The sequence below is a fragment of the Buteo buteo genome, chromosome 7, assembly GCF_964188355.1.
Source record: "Buteo buteo chromosome 7, bButBut1.hap1.1, whole genome shotgun sequence".
NCBI classification, from domain to species: Eukaryota; Metazoa; Chordata; class Aves; order Accipitriformes; family Accipitridae; genus Buteo; species Buteo buteo.
Window position 1 is genome coordinate 43,124,960 of NC_134177.1, and position 25,602 is coordinate 43,150,561.

The 25,602-nt window shown below is 34.6% G+C and overlaps 3 protein-coding genes across 3 annotated transcripts in view; 1 reads left to right on the top strand and 2 right to left on the bottom strand.

The window, feature by feature from the left end:
- Positions 1-106: 106 nt before the first annotated feature.
- Positions 107-9,870, bottom strand: ASPA (aspartoacylase). Its single transcript, XM_075032857.1, has 7 exons — positions 9,808-9,870; positions 7,840-8,102; positions 5,220-5,415; positions 3,944-4,037; positions 3,043-3,150; positions 1,980-2,089; positions 107-1,417 (listed from the first exon to the last, which is right to left on the bottom strand). Exons 1-7 carry the CDS (start codon positions 9,868-9,870, stop codon positions 1,205-1,207), a joined length of 1,047 nt encoding a protein of 348 aa, XP_074888958.1. The 3' UTR covers positions 107-1,204.
- A 2,321-nt stretch (positions 9,871-12,191) lies between these two features.
- On the top strand, positions 12,192-17,227 carry SPATA22 (spermatogenesis associated 22). The gene is made up of 8 exons (XM_075033366.1): positions 12,192-12,234; positions 12,648-12,776; positions 13,560-13,614; positions 13,750-13,845; positions 14,899-15,253; positions 15,582-15,711; positions 16,576-16,673; positions 17,036-17,227. The coding sequence occupies exons 1-8, from the start codon at positions 12,192-12,194 to the stop codon at positions 17,225-17,227; spliced, it is 1,098 nt and encodes a 365-aa protein (XP_074889467.1).
- A 947-nt stretch (positions 17,228-18,174) lies between these two features.
- LHFPL7 (LHFPL tetraspan subfamily member 7) overlaps positions 18,175-25,602 on the bottom strand; it is a 66,171-nt gene continuing 58,743 nt past the window's right edge. The window contains exon 3 of the mRNA XM_075032858.1: positions 18,175-21,538. Within this exon, the coding sequence (XP_074888959.1) occupies positions 21,312-21,538 (227 nt within the window). The 3' untranslated portion in view covers positions 18,175-21,311. The remainder of the gene's footprint in view (positions 21,539-25,602) is intronic.

Genomic DNA, 25,602 nt, shown 5'->3' on the forward strand with positions numbered 1-25,602 from the left:
TCCTTATGCAAAGTTCTTAATGTTTGCTCTATCCCCAATTATTGTCAAATATGTTAACTTTAAATTCATTAAATCCCCACTTTCTTCTCTTTTTCAGCTACTATGACAGGCTTTATCTCTACAAATACAGAACAAGTCAGTCTCAAAATTCTGAGAAGTCTCCTGGAATTCTTCTTAATTGCTATTCTGAAATATTCAGGTACGGTTTGTGCATTGTTCTTTATCAAAACCTGAGTAATTACCTCATCTTGCTGCTTTCATTGAAAACATTTGGGGTACAACAGTTGATTAAAAATTTATTCAGAAAATGTTGTAAGGTGGATACACCTAGAGAGTTATAAAGCTGTAAACTTCTCTTGTCTCCGTTGCAATAGAAACTTTCTTCAAAAGTTTCTACAGGATAAGCACATCTTTTTCTTGAATTTGAATATTGCTCCAGTACGTTTCCAACTACTAGATACTTTCTAAATTCAACCTTTTTGTCTTTAAATTAATGTTAAATCAGAAACAGCTTGAATTAGTCTTGTAATACTTTAAATTTAAAAAGCTTTACATTTCATTTTAGCATATTTTTCGCAGAAATCATATGTTTTTAGCTTATTTTATATGTTCATAAGTATAAAAACAGAACAAATCCTAAGGCTTCCACTTCAGTGCAGTGGGTGTTAGTTGCGAATGCAGATAATACAAAATAATTTTAATATACATACCCTCACTCTGTTTCTCCCTATCTTTTTCTTTGTCTCTTATTTTGTATGTTTATCTGAAGAATTGGTTTCAAGGATCACCTTATTCAAAAAAGTGTTGGTTATTGTAGGTTTGGGGTTATAAAGTAGAAACACTGTAATTTTTTTATACAATGTAGTTTTGTGGATGAGCATCTTTCTATATGATGCTGGATATAAGTTTTATAGCTACTAACTCATATGTGGTACGTTGTTTAATCATTTTTATATAGTGTGAACTAATAAACTTCGTAAAAAATAATATTTATTCTTTGCATCTATAGTAATGTATTAGAACAAGTAAACAATCGTAATAAGCATGATGGCAGTATGTTTCATCTTAAAAGTGCTCAGCAATGTTAATTAAATTAAAATTGAAAATTAGATTCTGCATTTATTTATTCCATGAATTACTACTGAATGACACTGGATTTCAGAGAAGAAATCCAGTTTTTCTACTGAAAATCTGTAATAAGCTTTTAAGAAGTGTTCTGGTCTAAGACTGAGGATCTGATGTGTTTTGCAGTAAGATTCACTTTTACTGTTTTTACAAAAGCTTGTTTCTTTTCATAATATGCAGCTTCATTAATAAATGTTGGATAGACTGTACAGTCCCCTTTATATGCAATTACTTCTCCATCAAGAGTCAAAAATAGAGGATCACCATTGTTCAGTGGCTGCCAGTCTTGATCCTTAGAGAAAGAAAATAAATAGAACATATTTACTTTCAAGTTTTTGTATATTTCATGTGACTTCTTGAGTTTATGCTCAGTAACTATATTCTCTCCAGTTTATGGCAAAAGCTTTTAAAAGAATTCCTTTTAATCTTCAGTATGTAATTTCAGGTTTCTGGCCCTCATTTTCAGGCTTGTATAGAATTCAATGGTAAAGGTGAGCTAAAAGGAAACTGCATATGCTCACAATTGATTAAAACCAGACCCTTGTTTTATAATTCGAAATCAGATTTATATTTTAGAATATAAGCTATCCTATTGCCTTTTTCTTTTTTTTTTGCCTTTCTCTTTTCTTTTTAGGTTCAAAAGTGATGTTAAATTCAGTGATTCCCAAGTCAGTTACTGAAATACTGTATGACCTTAGTGACAGAACTTACTACAGGGAAGGTCTAAAGTATTCAATAAACCCATTGGCAATATTGTAATTTTAAATATTACTATTAAAATATACTATGATGTAGCAGAAACAACACAGGAACACTTATAAAATGTCACAAATGGAAACTATTTTAGAATTTACCTGCAGTTTAGGGTGAATAATAGCAATAACTTCATCATTCTTATTCCTGGGATAATCTACTTTTTCCATTATTTTAAAAACCTCAATTGCACATGGTGGAAATTCCTTTCCTAGAAAGAATAAATGTAATTTAACGTCAAAATGAACAACTGCCTGTTAAAAAGAACAATGCATTATTTATTCTTTTAGAATGGCTTAAATCATTAGGTCATACCTCATCAAAGCTTACACACTAGTGATTAGCTCACATATGAAAATGTCTAGCTCCAGATTTTTTGTCCTCTCAAAGTCAAGTTGCAGAAAGATGGTCCAGTCAGGTACTGTAGCATATGAAGCCCAGATCTAAATTTGGTGCTGAAATGTGACTTTTCACTGTGTACTTAAAAAGATGTATTTTGTAGATGAAGAAATCAATGAAAGGCCTGTGTTTGAGAGTGCTGCACAACACAGAATGGTATCAGTGCTATTTAATCTTTACCATTCCAGCACAATAATGGAGATTCTTACATGCACAATTATATTATTTTCCTTCTACCACCACAAAAAGCCCACTGACAAAATGTACTCTTGTAGAATTTTAAACATCTATTTTTGTCAGGATGTATTTCAGATGGTACAGAGGTATAACAAAATCTTACAAAATTTATTGACTTTAATTTTAGATAATAATGCACAGAAGGCGTGTAAATTAAACACTTCTTTCTTAGCATTAATTTACGTATGTTCCCCATGTACATACTACTATACAAATATCATGTATTTCAGATTCTCAAAGCAATTGTAAGATTAAGGTCAAGAATACTTACTGGATCTTCAGAAAGAGGAAATACCCTTAAAGCTACCCAAAGGAGCTATACAGGAATTCTGACTTTCTTACGCTACACTTAGGTGGTCTAGAGAACAATCCTCATCTCTCCCCTGCCCCATCCCGACCCCCACCCCCTGCCTTTTACCTGTTTAACTGTAAAATGTTGTAGCCCAATGTATTTTTTTACAAAATATTCTCCTGAAATAGTCCACTGGTATGACGCAGGAGGCTATATTCTCTCATTACTTACTCTACCTTCATTAAAAAGTTGCACAAAATCAAGGCCATGTTTGACAATCTTCCTCATTTTGTCCAAAATATCAGCTCTAACAACACCTTGTGGCTGGGGACCCACCTCCACACCTGTTTGCAGATGAAGGAGATTATTAATATAGCCATAATATATCACATGCTTAGATTACAAAGCAAAAATAGATGTCTGATTGGGTCTGTGGTTTATGTTTAAGAGGAATTGTAAAGTACCAAGTTATGTGATTTTTTTTTTTTTTTTTTTTTTTAAGGCAAGCAGAAAACTTAGCTCACAGGTCAGGATCAGTTTAAAGAACTGTATGTACATTTTTGAGTGTGCTACTAGGGTAAGAGAAAGGGCCACTACATATATTCATTTCTCTTATTCTTTTCCTCATCCTATATTTCCATGCTGTATTTTATTTGTTTAATATGAAAAGCAAACTAATGATTTTTTCTATAGTTATCGTTTTGATTCCATAAATGAAAAACTTAACCACTTCCATGCAGAACATCACTTCCCCCTTCCTTTATCATGTCTTCTCTTTTCCTCTTCTTGGCTAACAACCAGTGTTTTAGCCAAGGCTTATTTAGCGGACATAAACATTTCTTTTCTGAAGCTGTTACTTCTTCCTTATCCTCATATATTATAAATATTTTCTGCAAACAGTGGGTTAACTGAGTTTAAGAATTTCCATCTGGCTTCTGTATTTTGTAAGCCAAGTATAAATCAGGACTCTACAGAAGAAGAGATAATCATATCCATTTGATTTGGTAAATATATTGTCAAACAGCTACTGGTGATCAGAGCACTCTGTATAACGTAATGAAATTAACAGATCTGGAAACAGGCATATTTTAAAATAATTCATGGTGGGTTAAAATAGTCTTTATTTTTCATATTTACCAACAGGATGTTTTGCTACAGATCGAGTTGTTGCATATTTCAAGCTAGGATGTTCAATCAGCAAAACAGGACAGCGTTCTGGAGCCAAAGCGTTCTGTGGAGATTGTTTAAAAATTCCTTTGTTATGCAAATATTTTAAAATGTTGTGCCACAAAAGATTACTGATGCAGAATTGATTTACACAATGTCTTCAATATGTTGCCTTTATTTCACGGCCCTCAAAGAAGTAGGACATCTTTAGAAAACATACAAAGCTGTATTTGTTGGTTTCCTTTCCATTAACTCATGCCAGGCATGCTCCACTGAACTTTGCTGTCTCCTAATATAACTGAACACAGCTCTAGTCTTAAATTGCTAACAGGAAGAAAAATCTACTCATCAGTGTTCCAAAACTTAGAATCAAAATACTGTAAAGCAGATTTCAAGTGGTTTTTGTGTTAGACTTAGATTCTCTTATGGGGACATAGATTGTGAATTAAGCCTTATTTTAACCTTTTTTTGACATAGAAACCCAATTTCAGGCCTCTTTCCTGGTGACTGCCTACCATTGCTCTTCACAGAATTTTAGTCATAAGCTTTCTATATCTTCAAATTTTATAAACATTTAAATGGCATACATGTAATAAGAAAAAAAAAGTTAAAATATACCTTATTTCTAAGGAAAAAAAAAATTAAAATTCCACTGTTGGCCTAGCCTCAATTTCATCAGTCATTGTCTAGGTCACTAGTACTTCAACCAGATTATGCTTAAGCCAGCACTTTTGCAAACCTCGTTCTACCAATACTTATCGGCTTCAGTAACAGCAGAATCAAACAGCTTCTAAAGACATATCACTATTCCTATAAATACTGATGAAGGGAACATTTGTCATTACCTAGTTCCATTATTTTTTACATGTCTTTATTTCATAAATTAATGTTTAACTATTTAGCATGTGTGACCGAAATTTATCCAAGTTCCTGACAGATCAGTGTGAAAGCAGATTAAATTGCATTCATTTTCGTAGAAGTTATTCTAAGCATTCCTCTTTGCCCATCAGTCTTACTAACACTCATTTTAATACATGAAGATTATGATGAGTTCAAATCTGAATTACCTGATATTATAATCAAATTATTAATTATCTCTGATTAAAAACCCCCATCCTATGAGTGATTAAATATTTTAAACAGTTTTGCAGAATAAAAAATAGCGTATTTAAAGAAACTACAAAATAATATATAGTAATACAACATTACAACTAATATTTTAATAGTTCATTTAAATTACTTTTACCTTGATATAATGAAACATATGAATTGTAAAGTCATCCCTGGAGTTTTCAAGAATAAGGGTACCACCCATGTTAGAAGTGGTGTTGTGAAGGTCAAAAATAAGGTCATACGCATCATCACTACCTTTTGGACCAAATATATGATTGATTTCCTGAGCCCTTCTCACTTCATATGGAATATCTTCCACCACTGTCCTGCTGTTAATATCAGTACAAAGAAATTAGTAAACTCATTCCATGGCTTTACAGTCAACAAAATATGTATACCCTTTTCTTTTTACTTTAATTCCATAATTGACTGGAGTTGAAATCCCCTATTTAATTATCAGACTGTTAAAACTTGATGAATTTGTGCTTGAGAAAAGCAAGTATGATTGTTAAACCAGTCTTACTAGTATGTATCTTGTGCAGAAGGGTAGTAAGAATTTTTTAATCTGATTTTAACTGGAGACTATTTACTTCTCTCTTATTTCTTTGCATCCCAAAATTTCACCCTATGCAGAAAACTAACTCAAAATTTATCAACAACTTAAACCACTTCCAAGACTGGATCCACCTCCTACTGAAGATGGTATTCGGATATCGATCCATGCCCTTTTACCTTGGACATCACTCACAAGGTCTTTTGTAACTTGCTTTACTTCTTGTCTTCTCATATTCTGATCAGACTTTTACAGCCTATTGTTTTGAGCCCTCCTGACTCTCAAAGCTCATAGAAGATTTTGCTACCTCAAATCTATTCCTCCAAAGTTTTAATACTTGTAATCTCAGGTGACTATGTCTGTACTACACCTTAAAAAAATGGTCTTAGCCTAAGGAAATGTCTGAAATCTGCTTCCTGTCTATATAAGGGCTCTATAGGAAACTGATGTATGACACAAAGACATCTGTCTTGCGTATTTTAACAGGGTACAAAGCTGCTGTAGGTTCAGACTTGTTCGGCATAGACAGCAAATCTGGTTTTGATGACAGGCTTGGGATACTACCCAAGTACGATATAGACACACCTAGTATCTTTTGCACTAAATTCAGTTTTCTTTCTCAATAGAGCTCAAGCTTTGTAATATTTTAGTTTTGTAAGAAATACTGGTATTAATTTGCCCAAAGAAAGTTTTCTTAAATACTAACAAAACACTTTACTAACTGCATGTATATTTAAGCATCAAAAGAGGTTGCTGAGGAAAATTAGGGGATCACCACTGATGGAGTATTAGAAATGGCAAGACATAATAAATTAGGAATGTCTACATGCAATTGATCTACTGGTAGGACGTGAGGTGGATTAGAATTTTTACGTAAGCCCCTCAAGCTCCTTTTTCTATTTTTATGATTCTGTATATCACATAATCTATCTTTGTATTCTTTAGTTCTGTTTTTGAAATTCAAGGTTTCTTCACATAAGACTGTTAAATTAATATTTCTTATCAAAGTGAATGGGACTTCCACCATTACTTCCAGTAGTATGGGGATTTCGCTCTCCTTTTTCTTATTTTGTGAAATCATTTGTAATCTTGAAGGGCCTACACTTAAAGGGATCAGCTGAAGGTATTCTAAACAGTCACTAGTGTTGTAATAGGACTGGGGAACTTAATAGGATTTATTGAGGAATATTAGTTAAAAAATGAAGACAACCTGCAGGTGTCTTAATCTGCTATTTTTTTCAAGTGTTCCATATTCAAAGCAGCTGAAAACAAAGAAAACCACTTTTTTTCATACATTTGTCCTAAGTAAACAATTAAAAGAATGGCCTCAATGCTTACGTGTTAAAAAGTCTATTTATCTTATATATAATAAACAACAAAATCCTAAGATGAAAGGATGTGCAGGGTAAGAACAATCATGCTTACAAAATACAGGATACATACTTCTTTCAGTGATATTCACCTTTACCATTAAGACCTTTCTGAAACATAATTACCTGTTTAGCATGCAACTATACCAAGTACAAGAATGTTTATACAGCAAAGTACATGTCTGGAATAGATGTCTCAAAAGCAGAGAAATATAAAATTCCACTAAAAATGTAAAATCAGTTACTATTTCACAGTAACTACAGATTGTATTTCTTCTAAAATAATGAGTTATTAAGACTTTTTGCCTATCATTTTGCTATATTTTTAACTTTGCTAATTTCAAGTTTTCATCTTTTACTGTATATAACTGAAATTAAATACACTTCCCTGATTTGTATGCCATTCTTTCAGATACTCAGATGTCTACCTTTAAATTGCTTTTATCTGCCATCTTCCTGCAATTATAATTGTATTTAGAAAAACTCCAAAGCTGAATTGCACAAGAAGACGTGTGAAATAATGACTTTGAAACTCAGAACAGCAATACTTAAGTTTACATAAGTATAGCTGATCTAATACTAATTCGAAATGCTATGTTTTAAGATTATGTGTTGGTTTGAGACTCATTCTACTAGCAATACTTTTAAAATGAATCTGTTCACACTCATGCAATTTGTTCCTTTTGGGTTAAAGGTCAGTAATTTCAGTTATGTGACTGCACAGTTAAAATAGTAGTAGAACTTGTGTTAACATTTTAATCTGGAAAGGAAGCTCCTTACAATTTTAAAAAACAGAAAAGTAAAACAACAGAAAGTACAACTATTCTTACCCAAGATTATCAGGGTCAAAAACACGGTTCAGATCACAGTCAATGTATCTAGTGCACTTCTTCACAGCTCTTGGGTTGGTAAGAAATGGTTTCACTTCCACTCCTGTTCTTTGAATCTCAGCTCCGTTCTCTTGCCAGTGCTTGACCAAAAACACCCCTGATAACTCATTGCCATGAGTTCCCCCGAAGATAGCAACCCGTCTTACTGGAGGTTTATCAACAACAGAAGAGGAAGTCATGCTTTTCAGCAGCTCTAAGAATTGCTGAAAGCAAAACAGAAAATAATGAAGACGTAAAACTTTTGTCTCAAAAAAAAAAAAAAGTATTATTTTTAATAGGAAATTCTTTAAGCCTGTTCAGGTCAGATGTGACTGAAAGTGAATTAACATTTGTCTAACAGTTTTTGACTCCCGTTGCAAGGCAGGGAGTTGCTAACCTGACACTCCTCCCTCTCAAGGAGCCCTCCCCTTCATTTACCATATTTAGTAATACCTCCAAGTCTGTCAATGGTACTGTTACACAGTTCAAAAGTTAACTTCCCCAGGCAATCTCTATTAATATATGATATATAGGTAAATCTTGTACTAACGATAGTACGAAAAGACTTTTAAAATGTAAACTTCGTTTACGTGGAAATGCACTTAAATATTTCTAACAGTTTTGCATTGCAAACTAGGTGTAACAAGTATACTCATGTATGTTTTACGTTACATAAACATTACAGTATACAAGGGCAGAATGACTTAAAGTGAGCAAAAACAGTAAAATATGAATCATATCTTGGCTCTGTGTCAACACATAATGCTGAAACTTCAGTTATTTTCATCTTAAAAAACAAGAACACCCGAGTTCCTCAAAGCATGTTGTTGCTTGTATGACCTTTTTTGTTTTATAATAGCTGAAGAACAGTGATTAGAAGGAACGCTAGCTGAAATTAAAGTGCAGTTTATCCATGACTGACTGACGTAGCATTCCTGGCTCTAGTTCTATCTTGGGGTTTGCTAACACAGACCTATAACACAATTGAAACAACTTTGCCAGTGATGACCCTTCTAACTTCTGCAATCTCTTATTAAAAAGGAAACAGATAGACCACCATGGGACAATAGTTGTGTTTTCCCCCCAAAAAAACCTGAGACAACAACTTGACTTCTTTCATCTCTAAAGACATTCAGATAGGCTTCTGAAACTTAAGCAAAAGAGCAGCCATAACTTCCATCATGAGGATCAAAACATTTAGAATAAAAGGTCTTAATAATGGAAAATAAATTTTACTGCTGTAAATGACAGAAGTATTTGCAATTAGTATCTGACACACGATATAAAAAATGTTACATTGCAAGGGAATAAAGAATGTTTATTGAACAATTCTTTTTTTATTAAGATTATAATCTAGTGACAGAGTATTTGGCCAGTGCCTGGGAGAGGCTTTATAACCCAGGCTGATAGACTGTAGGTCTACAAAAAGAAAGCTAAACATAGGACTTACCTAGACAAGTTCTGCCAGGAATATATCTCCTACAAAAGTTGCTTTCTATGTTTCAGCTTATGCATACAGATTTACTGAGCCTTATAGCGAGTTAATACAGAGAGACTGTTTACTTAAACATTCAACTGTATTACTGCTGTACTTAGAAGCTGTCAGATATTTAATCATAGTAAGTAATTTATTAAACAAAGCAGTAAAGTTGTATTTTACAGCACTGGACAGTCTGTACTGTCCTTTGACCCCAGTCTGTTTAGCGGTAGTGCCAAAACAGCTATTTACACGCTGCCTGAAAAAATGACTTGCACTCTGAATCTTGGTTTGCTGAATTTAAACACTGCAGCAGTTTGAAGAGTAAACGGCAAAATGCAAGCATGCAGTGCCAATACATATAGTTTTATCTTTTATTGCTGGTGGTACTGTAATGGTTGTAATTCCTTGCAAAATGCTGAATGAAATACAGAGATCGTTTGTGCACTTACCTCATTTAACATGCAAGAAGTTTGTCTCCTAAGAAGAGCTTTCTTAGGAGAGATACAGTGCATTTCCAAACATGAGTTTAGGAACTAAAGCCACGGAGGCTTCTTTTATACCCTTAGAGCAAGTTAACTTCCAAACAGCTTTTAACTCCTGGTCTCCCAGGACATTACAAGCACCCACGAATTTGTGGCATAAATGCAGACACTTGAGAAGTTTTCACCTTTCTGGATTAAAGACTAGGAACAATCCCTTATTCCTGTGCTTTGCCAATACTTACACTTGCAGAAATTATGTAGGATCATATTTACTTTATTAAGACTTCAGATTGGTTTTATGTACTACATGCAAGTATCTTGCAGTGCCTCTGAAGGCTTAGAATGTGTGCTATGAGCTGAAAAACATATGCAGTAATAAAATGTAAATGAAATCAAGTCTAGCTATCAAAGCCGCAAAGGCATAGTTAAGAAGTGTAACGTGGCTCGCCAAAGCCTTCCAAGGCTGAAGGATTACAAAAACAGGACAGGCTCCAGTCCTGCAGAGCGCTAAGATTTTACACAGGAACCAGTCAGAAGTTACATGGTTGAAAACAGCCACGCGTAAAACCCAGAATAGCAGCTGAAGAGAAAAACAGCGTGAAGAATGCATATACTTTTATTTATATCCATGTTTGTGTTCACACATTTGTGGGTATTCCGCTCCTGCCCCGGGTTCTCAAAAGTGCTGAACATGCCACCACGTGGGCTCGTTCCACGGGTACAGAGATAATTAATTAAATCCTTCAGAGGACCGATTTCACCGTTCCTCCTCGCCGCCCTCTCCCCAACCTGGGACCGGCAGTTTCCAACCACGCCGGGGCCGGGGCCGCCCCCTCACCGACGGCCGCCCCCTCACCGACGGCCTCCCGCGGCCAAGGGCGCCTGTGCCAGCAGCGGCGGGCGCTCCGCTGCCGCCTTTGCTAGGGGAGCGCGCTCAGCCCCTTCCCGCCCTTTTCTCGCTCGCTCAGGCGCGAGAGCGTGACCGTTTGGTCCGTTATTTTTGGCGGGCTTCACCTCAGCCCTGTCCTTCAGGCTCTAGCAAGGACTTCAGACTCCTTTAGCCTGTGACTGGTACTGCTACAGTGTGAAGTACTGCAGAGGCTTACCCTGGTATCTCCTGTTCTCCATTCTTAGCTTACTTTTTTTCTACAGCTTTAGCTCTGGGTATTGGTTGCTTATCTTCAAGAGAGGACAGAAGGCAAAACAATCTCAAATCCTATGCAACACCAAAACTGGCTTCATAAACTTAAATGTTGAGTTTATGGGGCTTTATTTTACAAGTATGTCACTTAGTGGTGGCCATTAGGCTTCGTAGTGCTAGCAATACAGTTTAAATTGTGTAACAGCAATGAACTAGAAGCTGCTCTAATGTCACACGTGTAATTGATGTATGTGACAAAAAGTGAATTGATCTATTAGTCAAGCTGTGGTAGATACTTGCGCTTTGTTCTTACCAACAGCTTTAACAGCTGCATATGGTTAACTAAATGTAATGTCTGATATTATTTATACACATAAGTATGTGGTATATTGATATGCCACTAAAGGCTATATGCACCAGTAAGTAACGTTGACAGACAGCAACTAATGGTACAGAACAGTCTGTGCAGGATCCTCAATGTATACAGTAATACATAGACATTTACTCTAGAAGTAGATTAATCAGAAAACAAATATGGCAAACTACCTGTACCTAATATGCTAATATATACTTTTTCTGTTTATAATACTTTGCTGATAATAATTTTTGTTTTACTTGTGAAGTATTTTATGTATGAGGAAATTGGCTAAAGGTTTTAAGTCTGTACCATAAAGTACAGAAGTTTATTTTTTGAAGCATGATGCTATTTTTCATAGAATAGTTAAATCAGTTTTTTATTCAAAGCCATGTACCTTGCCATCACACTTTGCAGTAATGCATAAGTATGCATTTTCTATTAGTATTCTATTTTCAGGAATTAAAAAATATTCCTTGTATTTGAATGTATATGTACTTTTAAATTCAGAAGTTAATTCAGTATTTTTACAGCACTTTTAAAAAGAGTAGAGAATACAATTTTTACTTTAAAAATGTAGTAATTTGGGCCCTTAATCTGCAAAGAGCAATTGCATGTTACTTGTGTACCCATGGATCTTATAAATTCAGTAAAACTGCTCACACATTTTAGGCTTGTGTCTGAAGTGACACATGTCACAGAGTATGCAGAGAGTTAAGAGAAACTGCCATAAACCCACATAAAATTTGGATGTGTTTACAACATGAATGAGTTTACTTTCTCTGCTTATCTAACTTCCATACAGCAAATTTGGAGCAATCCATACATTGTTGTCTATTAAGATAGAGCAAAGAAATGAAAAGGAGTCTAGCTGACACTTCAACTCGCAGCACAGCAGGTACCATCCATTCTTTTGTGCTTTACCCTTCATACATCATTATGCTTATATACATATATACACACACACACACGCAGCATTCATACAGGATATACAGTATTCAGTCCCAGACCCCCATTTCCTGAGTGGACTTGTATGGTTTTTTTGTTTTATTGCAGCACAGGGCAAGATTTTGAATGGAGTCAGGGGACAGGTCACTAAGGGAAATGTTTCATTCACGAGATTATGTGCAGGACAGAGGGCTGGGAATATAAATTCTGTGAGGCAATGGCTGGTCTGTTATGTGTTTATGAAATGTAATTCCTATGGGTGATGTAAAATAATTGTTAAGTAATTTCATTTACATACTTTAAGTGTAGATTGTGTATCCTTTTGCTATTGGTATAGTAGTATTATTTGAATTTTAATTTTAGGTTGTCTGCCTGTACCTCTGTTCAATCAGAAGAAAAGAAATAGACAACCCATCACTTCAAATCCACTTAAAAATGAGCCAGGTACCAGTTCTGGGACTCGTACTTACGACTTTTCTCCCACATCATTAGGTAAATAAGATTTATTTTTTTAATGGCTCTAAATCCAAATAAACCGTAACTTTATGGTTGTATTTTATTAAATTAGACATTGTCTTTATCAAGAACTATGTGCATCCTTTATGTTTATTTCTGAAAAGTTCATTATGTAAAAAATGTCCTTCAGGAAATTTCTTTCTCCTCTATACAATTGAGTTTTTATACTTTGTGCCTAGAGGGAGTTTGACTCTTTGTTTGTTAGAGAATGAAGTAGCACCAGCATTTAAATAGAGTCTTCTGAAACTCTGACCTTTTGTTTTCAGTTGATTTCAATCAACATTCAAGTCCTGTGTTACAAGAAGAAACATTTATAAGATGTCTTTCTTGTAATTCAGAAGAGAACTTCTGTTCTTCAAATTCTGCCTGGAAAGAATGATGCAGAATTCTGCCTTTAGTACTTTCTTTATGTTTTACTTATAATAAAGTTTAAAAGTTTACTTACAGTAAAGTAAAAGTCACTGTACTAATAAGTCTAATGTCTGTTACTTAACCATTGTCTAGAGAAAAGTCACTGTACTAATAAGTCTAATGTCTGTTACTTAACCATTGTCTAGAGAAGCAACATACTTGTTAGAAGTTGCTTTATAATTACAGATATTAAAGGATCACATTCCCTTTTTTTTTTCCTTCTCCTTCTTGTGTGAGACTGTTTGTGGAACATTAAGTAGATAAAGAGTAGAAGCCCTAAGTAGACCTATTACCTTCCAAGCTTTTCAGTTTGTATCCATATTCAATCCTTTGTCTTTTGAGAATTAGGCTGGGGAACTGCAAACCCAGAAGTGACTGAACTACAGAAAGCAGCCAACAATGGGTACGTAAAAGCAGATTATTTGTTGCTTATTGATTTTTATTTAGGTACTAATTGTTTCACAAACTATGATCCATGTGTCTGTCTTACAATAAAGCTGCTACTATGTCACTGATACTTTAAACTTGTCTTTGAAAGCCGAACAGAACATCAGATGGCTCTTTCCCTTATGAAACCGCTAAATGCATCAAAGTCTAATTTAGCAAATGCTGGAAAAAACTTGTATGCCTGCCAGTTGGTGGAGTCTTTAATTTTTATCCTTCCTTAACCAAAATTATTCTCATGTGAAAATATATCTTACATTTTTCCATATTCTTGTAGCATTCAGAGAGATCCTTTTAATTCTCAGATCACTGTAGTCCTAATTAATTACATTGTACTTATGAGCCAAAACCCGCTGAAATGAAGTATCTTTCCAGTGTACCTAATGAAGCCTATTAATTAGACCTAGTATCTAGCCTTATATCAGGCCTAAAATTCAGTCTCACCATAAAACTTGATTGAATTTTGCTGGTCTTAGATGTAATCTTTTTAAGACTCCCCTTTACTTGAAGTTTTGCCCACTTCCAAACCAAATTTATCAATAGACTCAAACAAACTTCACTAAGTGTACACTAGGTCAATTGTATATCAGAACTGAATATAATTGTGAACTCTGTGCTTTTATAAACCAAGGAAAAGCTTACAGAATCAGACGCCTAGAGCTGGCAGGAAAACTCCCAGCAATGTTATAATTGTCCTTTTTCTGTCTTCCCTTCCTCCTGTTCCTTTCCAATGGCAAGAAGAGAGTGAATGTTTCAAACAAGTGCCTTCAATGGCAAAATGGAATGGAGGTGGAAGGAATTTATGAGATGCCTTTATAAAATAAAGGGTGTTAGAAATAATAAGGTCAGCACTAGAGTTTGTTGTAAAATTACTTCTTCAGTGAAGGTGGTAGAAGAATTCAGAAATATCACTGTCAGAAGAAACTTTTCTTATTTTATTTTAGAGTTGTGGAAAAGATGTGAATCCTAGGTCAGGAAGGATCCCTTATACAGGGCAGAACAATAATTAAGCAAGCTTTTAAGGCCTATTGAATTCAGCTGGATTTAAGCAGAGGTGTGATCACTGCCCTGTATATGGATAAATTTAAGTGTATACTCAAGTGCTTTGAGTCTGAATATTTAACAGATGTTTTTTAAAGCTAAAAAACCCAATACATAGATTGCTTTTATATACTTTAATTACATACCTGAGTATTCAGAATGGATATTGTGATACTGAACTATGTCTAACATTGTACTGCAGGGCAGAAGAGAAGGCTCCCAGTACTAAAGTTTGGAACAGAAATGAGTATACTCCTTTAAGTAACACAACAGATTCAAGATCTGATAGTGGAATTATTCGAAAGTTTGAGAGCTTTTCAAATAGTTTGAAAACTGTTCAGCAGCAAAAAAACCCTGATAACCGTAATTCATCTCAGCATATCAAAATAACAGAAACCAGCCAAACATATACATCTAAAGGACAATGGCCAGTGAAACCTAACACTGCTTCAAGAAGTCTGCAGGATCATAGTCTGGCATATAAGTTTAACCACAATATTCAGCAAGATAAAATGAATGAAAAACAATATGGTTGTATTCCAGAAGGCAAAAGTCAGGTAAACTTAATGGAGAGAGTTAATAGGAAGATACAATGAAAAAAACAGTAAAGAATAAGACAATTGAGGAAAGATGAGGCTTTCATCAGTCCTAGCTGCCTTAATAAACCCTTATGTTTCTGAAAATTTAGAATTGAGATTTTCATACTATAATAACCTACAATCCTCAGCATGATCATATAAATTGGTAGGGAGTTGTTTGTATAGTCTGAACAAATACTCTAATTTTAATGTAAATATTGGATATTTCACATAATATATAAATGTCTATGTGCCTTTTAAAATTGTGTGTGTATCTCTGACTTGACTTTTCATCTTACTCTGAAAGGAAGTTTCATCATCTCAATTAAAAAGTAAAGAAAAAAAGAATTCTTTGCGAATCATATCTGCAGTCATTGAAAGTATGAGGCACTGGAGTCAATACGCTTATAAAACTGCACTATTATTTGAAGTTTTAGGTAAGCATGGTAGATTGTACTATAAGTGATAATAATGTTAGGACAACAGCCAAGAGAAAATGTTATTAACTGTAGGAACAATAGCTGAAATACTTAAACCCACAAAATAACTGGTGTGAGCACCATCTAATTTTCCTGCTGGGAGATCCATTCAGCTATCAAAGGGGACTAAAATAGCTACAAAATTAATAATACAGTCATCCTCCAACATTTAAGCTCTTTCTATTCTGTTTCTTTTTTTTTCCTTGTTTTTAGAATGTGTTACAATAAATTTTCCTATTTAATAGGAACCTTCTGTGGAGAGGTACAGTTTTACAGTAATTTTTAATACAATTAATCTAGGAATAAATTCAAGTCTGGAGCACTTCTAAACATAGGTGACTTTTAGTGTGTTTCACTTTGCATTTTAATTGACATTATCTGAGAAATGAACATTACGAAAGACCGAAATGACTAAACTTTAAATCAAGGTGAATAAGAACATACAGTGTAATGGCATCTCAGAAAACTATTATTTTGACAAGGCTGCAAGTATTTAAAGTTGATTTGCATATGAAGATCAATGAAACTTGTGCTCTGCTTAATAAGGGAATAACTTGTTTACAGTGACAGTTATGAAAACCACATGTGGTCACTCAGTTGAGAGAGACATCATATACAATTGTACAATTCAAAGACTGTGTAGAGCCCATAATTTGTATTGGAACTTCGAGTGCTGTCAGCACAAGTTCTCACAGAAAGCTGATACTGACTTCATATATCTTAGTGCTTTCATGTAGTAAATGTTGTCATGGTACCTTTGTGTATCATACTTAGTACTGCTCTGATGTTGACATCATGATTTATTTTTGCTAAATGGTATAGGCACACTTGATTCTGCAGTCACACCTGGAGCATATGGGGCAAAGAATTTTCTTTTGAGAGATGGAAAGGAGAGTCTGCCTTGTGTATTTTATGAAATTGTAAGTATTCTGTGTCCGTACATAACACAGACACCACTAGCTATAATCCCTTTTATGAAGCTAATAATATGTTGTTCTGATAAAACAGAAAATTACTGTGTAAAAGGAAAGCTGGATGCTTACACCATATTGTTCCCAAACTGGACTAGAGCAATAACCCAGGCACTATGTAGGCATCCTTAGACTTCCGTTTCAGAAAAAAAGGTGGGTCTTTCAGTTCAGCTTGTACGTAGTTGATAACAGCAAAAAAGCTGATGTAAGTTCCTTCTGCGTTTGATGTAGTCTTCAGAAACCAGACATTTTGAAAGCTTTTATGTTAGGTGATATAATTTTTTTATTTGTTTATTGTGCTTTTGATGAAGGACCGGGAGCTTCCAAGACTAATTAGAGGTCGAGTGCACAGGTGCATGGGAAATTATGACGCAAAAAGGAACATTTTCAAGTGCGTCTCTGTAAGACCAGCAACTATTCAAGAACAAAACACTTTCCAAGAATTTGTTAAAATTTCAGATGTTGAGATGACAGCATATGTAAAAACGATCAATGAAATTTAAAATGTTTGAAATGTTGTCCGAAACTGGTTTTCACTCATCATTACCCATAAAGGCTGGACATCCTAAAGTATTTACCAAAACTAATACTGCAAATCTGATTAAATAATTGAAAATATCACTATGCTGTGTTATCCAGCAAATGTTAGTAACAATGTTTTGTTTCTATTATTACTTTTCATAGCCTAGCTTTCCTAGTTATATATGCAATAACAGGGCTTTGTTACATAGTAGATTAGATTTTACTGGAGAAATTCTGAATTAAAAGGTTGAAGATTTGCAGTAGTGCAAGTGTCTTTGAAAAAGATCATCAGTACTAATTCAGATTGCCATTGCTTTTCATTATCTTCAATTTTTAGAAATTCCTTCAATACCTGTTTCAAAATGTTGGCTATATACTTCTTTTGAGGAGTAGTTTGTCAAAGTTTAATAGTGAACAAGCATCAACAAAATTCTCTTTGGCTCTGCACATTGCATTAAAACTGCTCTTTGGTAGAAAGTAAGAAGGTACTCTTTATTCCACTTCAGTTCCAACTAACAAGTTCCCTTTCCTTTGCTGGATTACAAGAACACATGTAAAAGCTTTTTTAGAAATGAACATAATAGATACTAGAGAAAGATTTCACAGGATGCAGCTGTATATATTAGGTATTCGTATGGTTCCTGTTGATATGTTACCTGATTCATGTTTTTTAAAAAAATAAATAATCAGTATAACACCTGTATAAAATAGCAACAGACCCTGAAGCTGTAGGAAGATTGCTCAAGGACACAGAGGAAGTTGGAAAGAAATAATTATTTGAACACAGAACTTCCTTGCCTTTGCCACAGAAACATCTTTCATGAGGGATGGACCATGTATATGTTTGTGTCTTTGCCTTCAAACATTAACTTTCATAGATTATTCCTGCTGTTTCTATTTCCTTTTCCCCTTAGCTAGTTCCCCTTCTTCAAAAGCTTTGTACCAGATCTGTTGGGAATTATAAAACAAGAGTTCTCAAGAAAATAGTGAACAGTGTGATTTTTTTTTTTTTTTTAATTTTATTATACAGTGTTGGCAATTGGAAATTTCACATTTAAAATAATTGAAATATTGTATCCAACAAGTCAAATACAGAAAACAGTTAATATTCTAAAAAGGAGCCAGCTAGTCAACGCAGAAACACATTAATGGAAAATACAGCTTTTAGTTACACTTAAAAAATTATATATTTAGAATAAAACTTGAACCTGGTCCAGTAAATCGTTTGACTTGTAACAGGAAAACGCTTTTACACAGTTTAACGCGCAGACAGTCTTTATTTAAAAAAGTGATCTGTCAGTGTTAGCACATGTATTTTTAGCAACACCCCCCTTAATGTTCCAGTTGAGGATCTAAAGTATATGCTTTACTAACTGTTGTAAGAATCACTTGTATTATCATCTCTGCCTTCTGTGCTAAGCTGGTTCTGAGCTTGGATGTTTCAAGGAGAGTTCCATCTATCCAGTTGTGTAGAGGTCATATACATATATTTGATTTCCTTTATATATTTTAAAATATTAAAGAAAGTTCCAAATGGAAGCATTAGCTTAACTCATAAAAGGTGCAGAATATTACAGGATGTAGAGCTTGATGATGCTCACAACAGAAGTTGAGTTTTAAGAAGTAAAGGATTTGGTACAGCAGTGTTGTAAATTGTAAGACTCCATTGTAACAGCAAATTAAAACTACAAAGGAAGCTTGAACTATGGGACCAGACCTGCAAGCATCTGTGTGTGTAATCGACATCACACAAATGTTGTAGTCCTACTAATTTCAGTTGAATGATCGATGATTCCAGTTCTGCACATGTGAAAGTTACGTTAATAAGTAATGACAGGAATAGCTCATTTGCATCTACTAGGTATGTTATGGCTGTTAATAAAAAACTAAAATAATTTTACTTCCAGTAAGTGTTTAGATCTTTGCAAAAAAAAGTTTTCTACTTTACACTAACAAATCACTTTTTCTAGTGAAACATTAAGTGAACAGTCGTAAACATTACACAAAACAGAAAAAACCCTACATAATACAGTTTATACACATTACTCAACATTTTTCAGTTGTTGCTTATTTATTTATTTTTTTTAAACCATATTGATCCTGTCTTGTATAATGGTTATAGTGTAAAGGCACAGGTTGGTTAGGAAAGAAAAGCCTGCATCTCTGTCTTTCTACTTTGCGGTGATGATTTTCTTTTTACATGTTGTTTGTTATTCCTCACTTTTCTGACTCTTATATGAAAATTATCAATTTCAGCCATTCATTAACAGAAGTGTAAGACATTACTGAAAAGTACATTACTGTACAGAAGTGACTGAAATTTTACTTTAGAGGCATTCCTTCAACCTATTTTGTTAAATATTTGCAAGATTTAATTCCTTAGACACTGTGAGCACGCGCTCTCTCTCTTTTTCTCAGTGTACTTAATTCTACATTGAAATCTGTATTTTCAAAGATTAGTAATGGAACTTGCTAAGTTTATGTGCAGAATTTGGTTTTGAGTGCATGAAAATGTAACAACAGACAATTATTTTGGAAAACAATGCAATGTTCCATTGAAGTTTAGAAGGGTGAGGAATGTAAACAAGACTGCAGAAGTCTTTGACATTTATTAAAATAACACAGTGATTGTTCTATCTGTTTGCATTTTCTTATACATCCTCAACATGTCTCTGTCTGTCCCTTCATGTACACTTTCCATTAAAAAAAAAATAAATTCAGGAATCAGTGGGACTCAGCTAAGTGAAGAATAATAAATTTGATCACTTGGTTTGTGCCAGAATACAAAACTAAGAAGTACAGCTCTGAATTAAATATAATCTACGTGATTATTTCTTTTTTAAATAAATAATAGAAAATAAAAGATGATAATAGAATTCAATTTTTATTTTAAAAGAAAAACAATAGTGGGGTGAGATTCAAACCCAATGTTTCTTTTGCTTTAAGGCAATCAAGTGCACTTACTTCAATGTTTGATAGTAATGAATTCATTGTGGAAATCAGACTTCACAAATTTCACATACAAACCCATGAAATATGGCCATTTGCTAGTTCTGACACAGCATCAGATTCTTTTTATTTGTGTTCAGTAGCATTTCACTTTTTTTTTTTTTAACACAATAATGGGCTCTTAATAGTAATGGAAATATTAGAATCTAGTTCGTTCTGGCTTGTATTATCACTACATACAAGGGTCATCGGGCACATACATTTTTGTAAACAGAGATTTTTCTTTTTGGCCTTAAAAAACAAACAACAAAACCCAAAATCTACAGTTGTAATAGTTCAAATAATTTTGCAAAAGTCCACCAAAAATTATAATTTAAGAAAAACCAAAAACAAATTCTTAGCATTTTTTTTCCTGTTGTTAGACTATTAAATGATCATGAAGCCTTTGGAAGTTAGATTGATCTCTCTCTGAAAAAAAGTAATCTAAGTTTTATGCAAGTCTTCCTGAAGATGACTCTAAATCTTGAAGATTAGATCAGTATTAAAAAGTGTGCCGACAACTTACAATGTGCAGGTACTACTAATACATATAGATTAAAAAGAAACTTTTTTCTTGTATACAATTCTTTTTAGATATGAAGCTTAACTTTAGGCCGTGGCTACTAGTAGGTGCTTTTTTGACTAATCAAAATAATTGTAACAAAATATCATTATTGATTTTAAAATTATTGGGTTCATAAAAGTTTTGACATCTAATAATATATAAAAAGTGAATTGAAGCTTTTAGAAGACTTACGATTTTGAGACACAAAAGAAACTGGGAGGTAGACAGATGTTTTGAGGATAAACAGATTTTTTTTTTTTTTGTCTAAGGCATTATGCCACTACATGTTTAGAGCAGTATAAAGGCTGCTGATTGATCTTATTTCAATTCCAGAGTGTTTGCTGCTCATACTTACGGAAGACTATCAATGCACTTTCGGTCTTTGTGAATCTGACCTTCTCTTCCCCATCTCCTTTTTTCTCTTTAGCAATACAGCTAAATGGAAGTGCTATAATAATTTCTGCCCATTGCCTGTAGACAGGAATGTTCTGTTCTGAAACAGTAATAAAATACTATAAAATAGTAGGTATTGGAGTTGGAGATATGTGCTCTTTTGGTGCATATTTTGCAAAGAATGGTAAAAAGACAGACAACATGACCCCAACAATTGCCAGCATATACCCCCATCCAATCTGGCAGTCTCCTGCATAGTAGATGTCTGAATTCTCACAGAATCTCTTCACAGTAGCAGAGTTGAAACCAAAAGGATAAACCAAAAGCCCAGAAGCCATTATGAACACTAGAGAGGAGAAAAAGAAACACAACAATTATTATTGAACACTTAATTCCTTTGAAAAAAATTCCTTTTAGAAAGCAATGGAAAAAGTCATAGCTTAAAACTTATGATTGACAGATTATCTTCCTTTTCATAATTACCTCTTATGGACAGCAGTGTCATAACATGGTAGCAAGTTGGTATTGGGATTTTTTTCATGAGAGCTCTTGCCCATTATGTCACTTCAGAAACGTTGTAATCCAAATTATGTAGCCATTTAAAAAGTAAGATGATTCAGACACAATGGAATCCAGAGGAGAAGAATTCCTAAGTTTGCAGATTCCAAACCAACTTGATTTTCTTCTCAATAGCATTTTTGTACTTGAGACAAAAAATTACTGTGTTCTGCCAAATAAAAACTTTCAATGAAAGAGTGCAAAGGTAGTTTTTTAGATTCTGCTGATTAGGTTCTGATAATGTAAGCACTTTCTCATTATTCTCATTATTACAAACCCAAATTTTTTAAAAAAATCCTTCATTTGACCCAAAGATTATGAGATGAAATCCAACACAATCTGTCTTCTTTTTATTTAGCTTTTAGCATTGGAGTCTTTGAGAATATTTTTTTTAATTCTCCCTGTAAACTTAAGGATTAGAAAAATTTTCAACCTAAGGTTGAGACCTAAATTAGTAAGACCTGAAGTTCCCATAGTACCTAGTATTGACAGCTTGGGCTCTGAAACCACAAAACAAATATAACAGGATGTGTTGTAGAAATTCAAAGGTTCAGTATGTAAAGGCACAGAGTTAAAGTAGCAGGCAATCTCTCCCAGTGAGTTGTCTTTTACTCCTTCTACTCCAAATACACTAGCAGATTAATCCAGCGCATAATGAAGAAATATGTCAAAAATACAAGCAAAGCTTAAGCCACCTCTTGATGGTGGAAAGCCAGACTTGCCTCCTGCAATTATGCTGTCTGTATTATCTGTTAGCTTTTAATAGAACTTCACAGATTTTAGTCTTTAATGAATACATGTTATATTTAAATATCGTGGCTTATGCAATTAATTTAATGAACAGCAGAACCACTTTTCCAGCTTTGAAAATAAGACTGCCCAAGGTATAAATTATGACTATGATAAAGATGCATTAAAATACTCCAGGTACAGTTCTCGGAGACTGTTTCTGCCCACCTTGGAAGCCAAGAGAGGCTGAGCTAGGCTGATGCGAAGGGTTATGCCCTCCCAGCCATCGTGTATACTCCTTTTTTGAAAGAACATCAAGAAACCATTTTTCTAGCCTTTCTGATAATGAAAAACTACTGTATTAAAATCTATGCTGTATTTTAAATTGGTGCTTTATTTTAAGTACCAAAAAGATAGCACAAAGCAGTCCCTTTTCCTACCTTCTCATTCTTCCAGGATAGTGTTTTGTTCAAATTCAGAGGGTGGATTGTTAGTGACTCAAGAATAGTGGTAATCGGCATTAACTGTTATGTTTGAGGTGATAGATAATTCATAACCAGCAAACATTGAATGAAACATTAAGATTATAAAACAAACACTATGTGCCATTCTCTGTATTTGTAATTGCCTTTCAGGTAGGGCATATGCATATTACTCCAATTATAATATTGCAGAGGCTTAATCTTAAAAGTATCCAGTAAAAAAGGGCAATCACTCATTAATCTTACTTAATTAAAAAAAACTTTAATAAGCTTGAGGGCTAGATGAAATAAAAAAGTTTAACACACTCAGCCTGTGAAGTCCCTGAATAATTTGAATTAAAACTTTCCTTCTAGTCTAAATGGAACCGCTGAGTTAATCCCTTGTAAAAAACAATAAAAACCAAGAAAATGGAAATTAAAAGGAGAGAAACTGGAACTGAAGCAAACTTGCCAGCCTGTTTCCCTCTAGGGTAACTGATGTACAGGTACAAAGAGAAACTGCCTGCCAGTAAGCGGAGCTTTCTGAGAGCAAGGTGCTTTTACCTGCCCTTGCTCCCACAACCACTCTTCTTTCCTTTCAGCCTTTATGAATGATAAGTTTTCAGCAGTTCCCAAGGAAAGGACACTGTGGCCTTCTTCCCCTCTTCCCAGGCTCAAGGTGTGTGAAGGTGATGCTGCAGGAGCCAGTTAAGGGAAAGGTCCTCCCCAGCACAGGCAACATCCTGAGCGTGTCTCACCCTCCCTGATATTCAACTGGCTGCACCTGCTGTGGGTGCCCAGGGCAGGAGGGAGCTCACAAAGCTCAGCACTGAGTTCTTAGCAGCTGTGCTTGTGCATTTAGGCTCCAACATTAAACAAATATACAGAAGCTGAAGCTAGTTACAAAGAAGTAAGTTGTATTTATGCAGATATCCCTTATCTACACACATATGACACCACTAAAAACAATACAAAATGAAAATACAATAAAAATGAAGTTAAACTAGACACACACATGTACATCTCATCTAGCAAAGGTCACTGAGCTTTCCCAAAAGAAGAGGAAGAGCCAAGGGCCAGCACACTTCCCTTGTTCAGTAGCATACCCTGAAAGTTGTGTGACTCTCTTGCATGCCCAGGAAAATTCCCTGAGCACTACTTCTGTAGGCAGAAAGAGGGGAAGCAACCTTGGAGAACAACCAGAAAAAAAGGTGACTTTTCCTACTGCTATGGTAAACTTTGAGAGTGTTAAAGTGCTAAGCTGATGATCAACAAACTAAACCATGTTAATCCATAGATGCATGTAGGTTGTAGCGTTCACTCGTGGGCTAATACAGCTAGGAAGTGGAACAATGTGCTACCTAAGAGACTGGGATGTAAAGTGGATACACAGCATAGCCCCAGTCAAAACCCAGGCTGCTTGACTGCATGAAGAATCTTGAAATAGCCCCATGGTACAAAACCTTCTGTAAAATGTTGGCCTCATTTGCAAAGGAAAGCAAACCAGTTTTAAGACAAACAGCAATTGCTGTAAGCAAGAAGCAGGTCTAAAATTAAAATTTCAGTTTCCTCATCTTTTCAAAGCCAAAATAGTCCATGCATCTCATTTGGTGAAAGAAAACATTATGCAGAATTGGAAGCAATCTTTTTATCATAAAATCTCTTTAAACTTTGCTCACTGTTAGAATTTGCTGGTTTTCTAACACTATCTTCATGTATCTGTCCATATATATGTTTTCTTTTTGATTGGGTTACACAGAATTATTTTGAAGGATGTGCTTTACATTGACACTAGTGTTTTGATTACCACTTGGTGCTGATGTTGTATGGTGTGATTTAATGGAAGAAGCTTTTTATTTTGAAGGCTAGAAATAACCTGTCACAGTCGAATGTAATGTGTTCACATATCAAACAGGCTGAAAAGTTACCCATGGTTTCATATCCTCAGGCATGTCATAGAATGACCTCATTATTCTCATTTAGGTGCCCTCTTTCTTACAAAAGCTCAAAATATTGAATAGCCTGTTATTATCAGCAGAAGCCAAGCTTTCAGACATGGTGCTAATGACTGCTTAATAGTGCTGTCTATCAGCAGTGCAGTTAGCTGGGAGAGCACACAAAGAAACAGTGGGGCTCCATTTAGGCTCCTCATATAACACTTATGCCTCTGCGCAGTTTTCCAACAATAAACATCACTTTAAAATGTGTCAGAATACAGTAGTGAGTGCACCTTACCATTATGTGTAGTGTAATCCTACTGTCATACAAGATGATGGGAAGGCTACCCAATGTATTTGGGTCTGTTCTATAGCATGAAGCATATTGAGTATAGAGGGGACTTTCTGGTAAAATGGGTCGTTGGAGTTCTTTTTGTAACATGGCTTGGCTGATCATTTGATACATCTCCCATCAGCTATTGGGTCTTGTTAAAAACATGCCTTTTTTTTTTGCTTTAATATCTGACACATGGTGTTTGTTATTGCTAGGTCCTTATCACCTGGGTTCTCACCAGTAAGTCACAGCCACTACTGACTGCAAGGCGGTTTAAAGTCAAGTCTGTGCACGTTGGTTCAACTGTAAGTCACTTTTTATTTCTACTTTCTAATCTTCTGCCCTCCCAAACAGTTACAGTCTCACCCTGGTTCTCTCTCATCCTCTTTAC

Excerpts from the sequence above, each read along its gene's own strand:
- ASPA (XM_075032857.1), bottom strand. The coding sequence starts at position 9,870 with ATGCACTGTATCTCTCCTAAGAAAGCTCTTCTTAGGAGACAAACTTCT. Across the intron at positions 8,103-9,807 it reads CTTCTTGCATGTTAAATGAG|CAATTCTTAGAGCTGCTGAA; the intron begins GTAAGTGCACAA and ends TTTTGCTTTCAG. Across the intron at positions 2,090-3,042 it reads TGTGCAACTTTTTAATGAAG|GAAAGGAATTTCCACCATGT; the intron begins GTAGAGTAAGTA and ends TATTCTTTCTAG.
- SPATA22 (XM_075033366.1), top strand. The coding sequence starts at position 12,192 with ATGAAAAGGAGTCTAGCTGACACTTCAACTCGCAGCACAGCAG. Across the intron at positions 12,235-12,647 it reads TTCAACTCGCAGCACAGCAG|GTTGTCTGCCTGTACCTCTG; the intron begins GTACCATCCATT and ends TTTTAATTTTAG. Across the intron at positions 13,846-14,898 it reads AAAAACTTGTATGCCTGCCA|GGCAGAAGAGAAGGCTCCCA; the intron begins GTTGGTGGAGTC and ends ATTGTACTGCAG.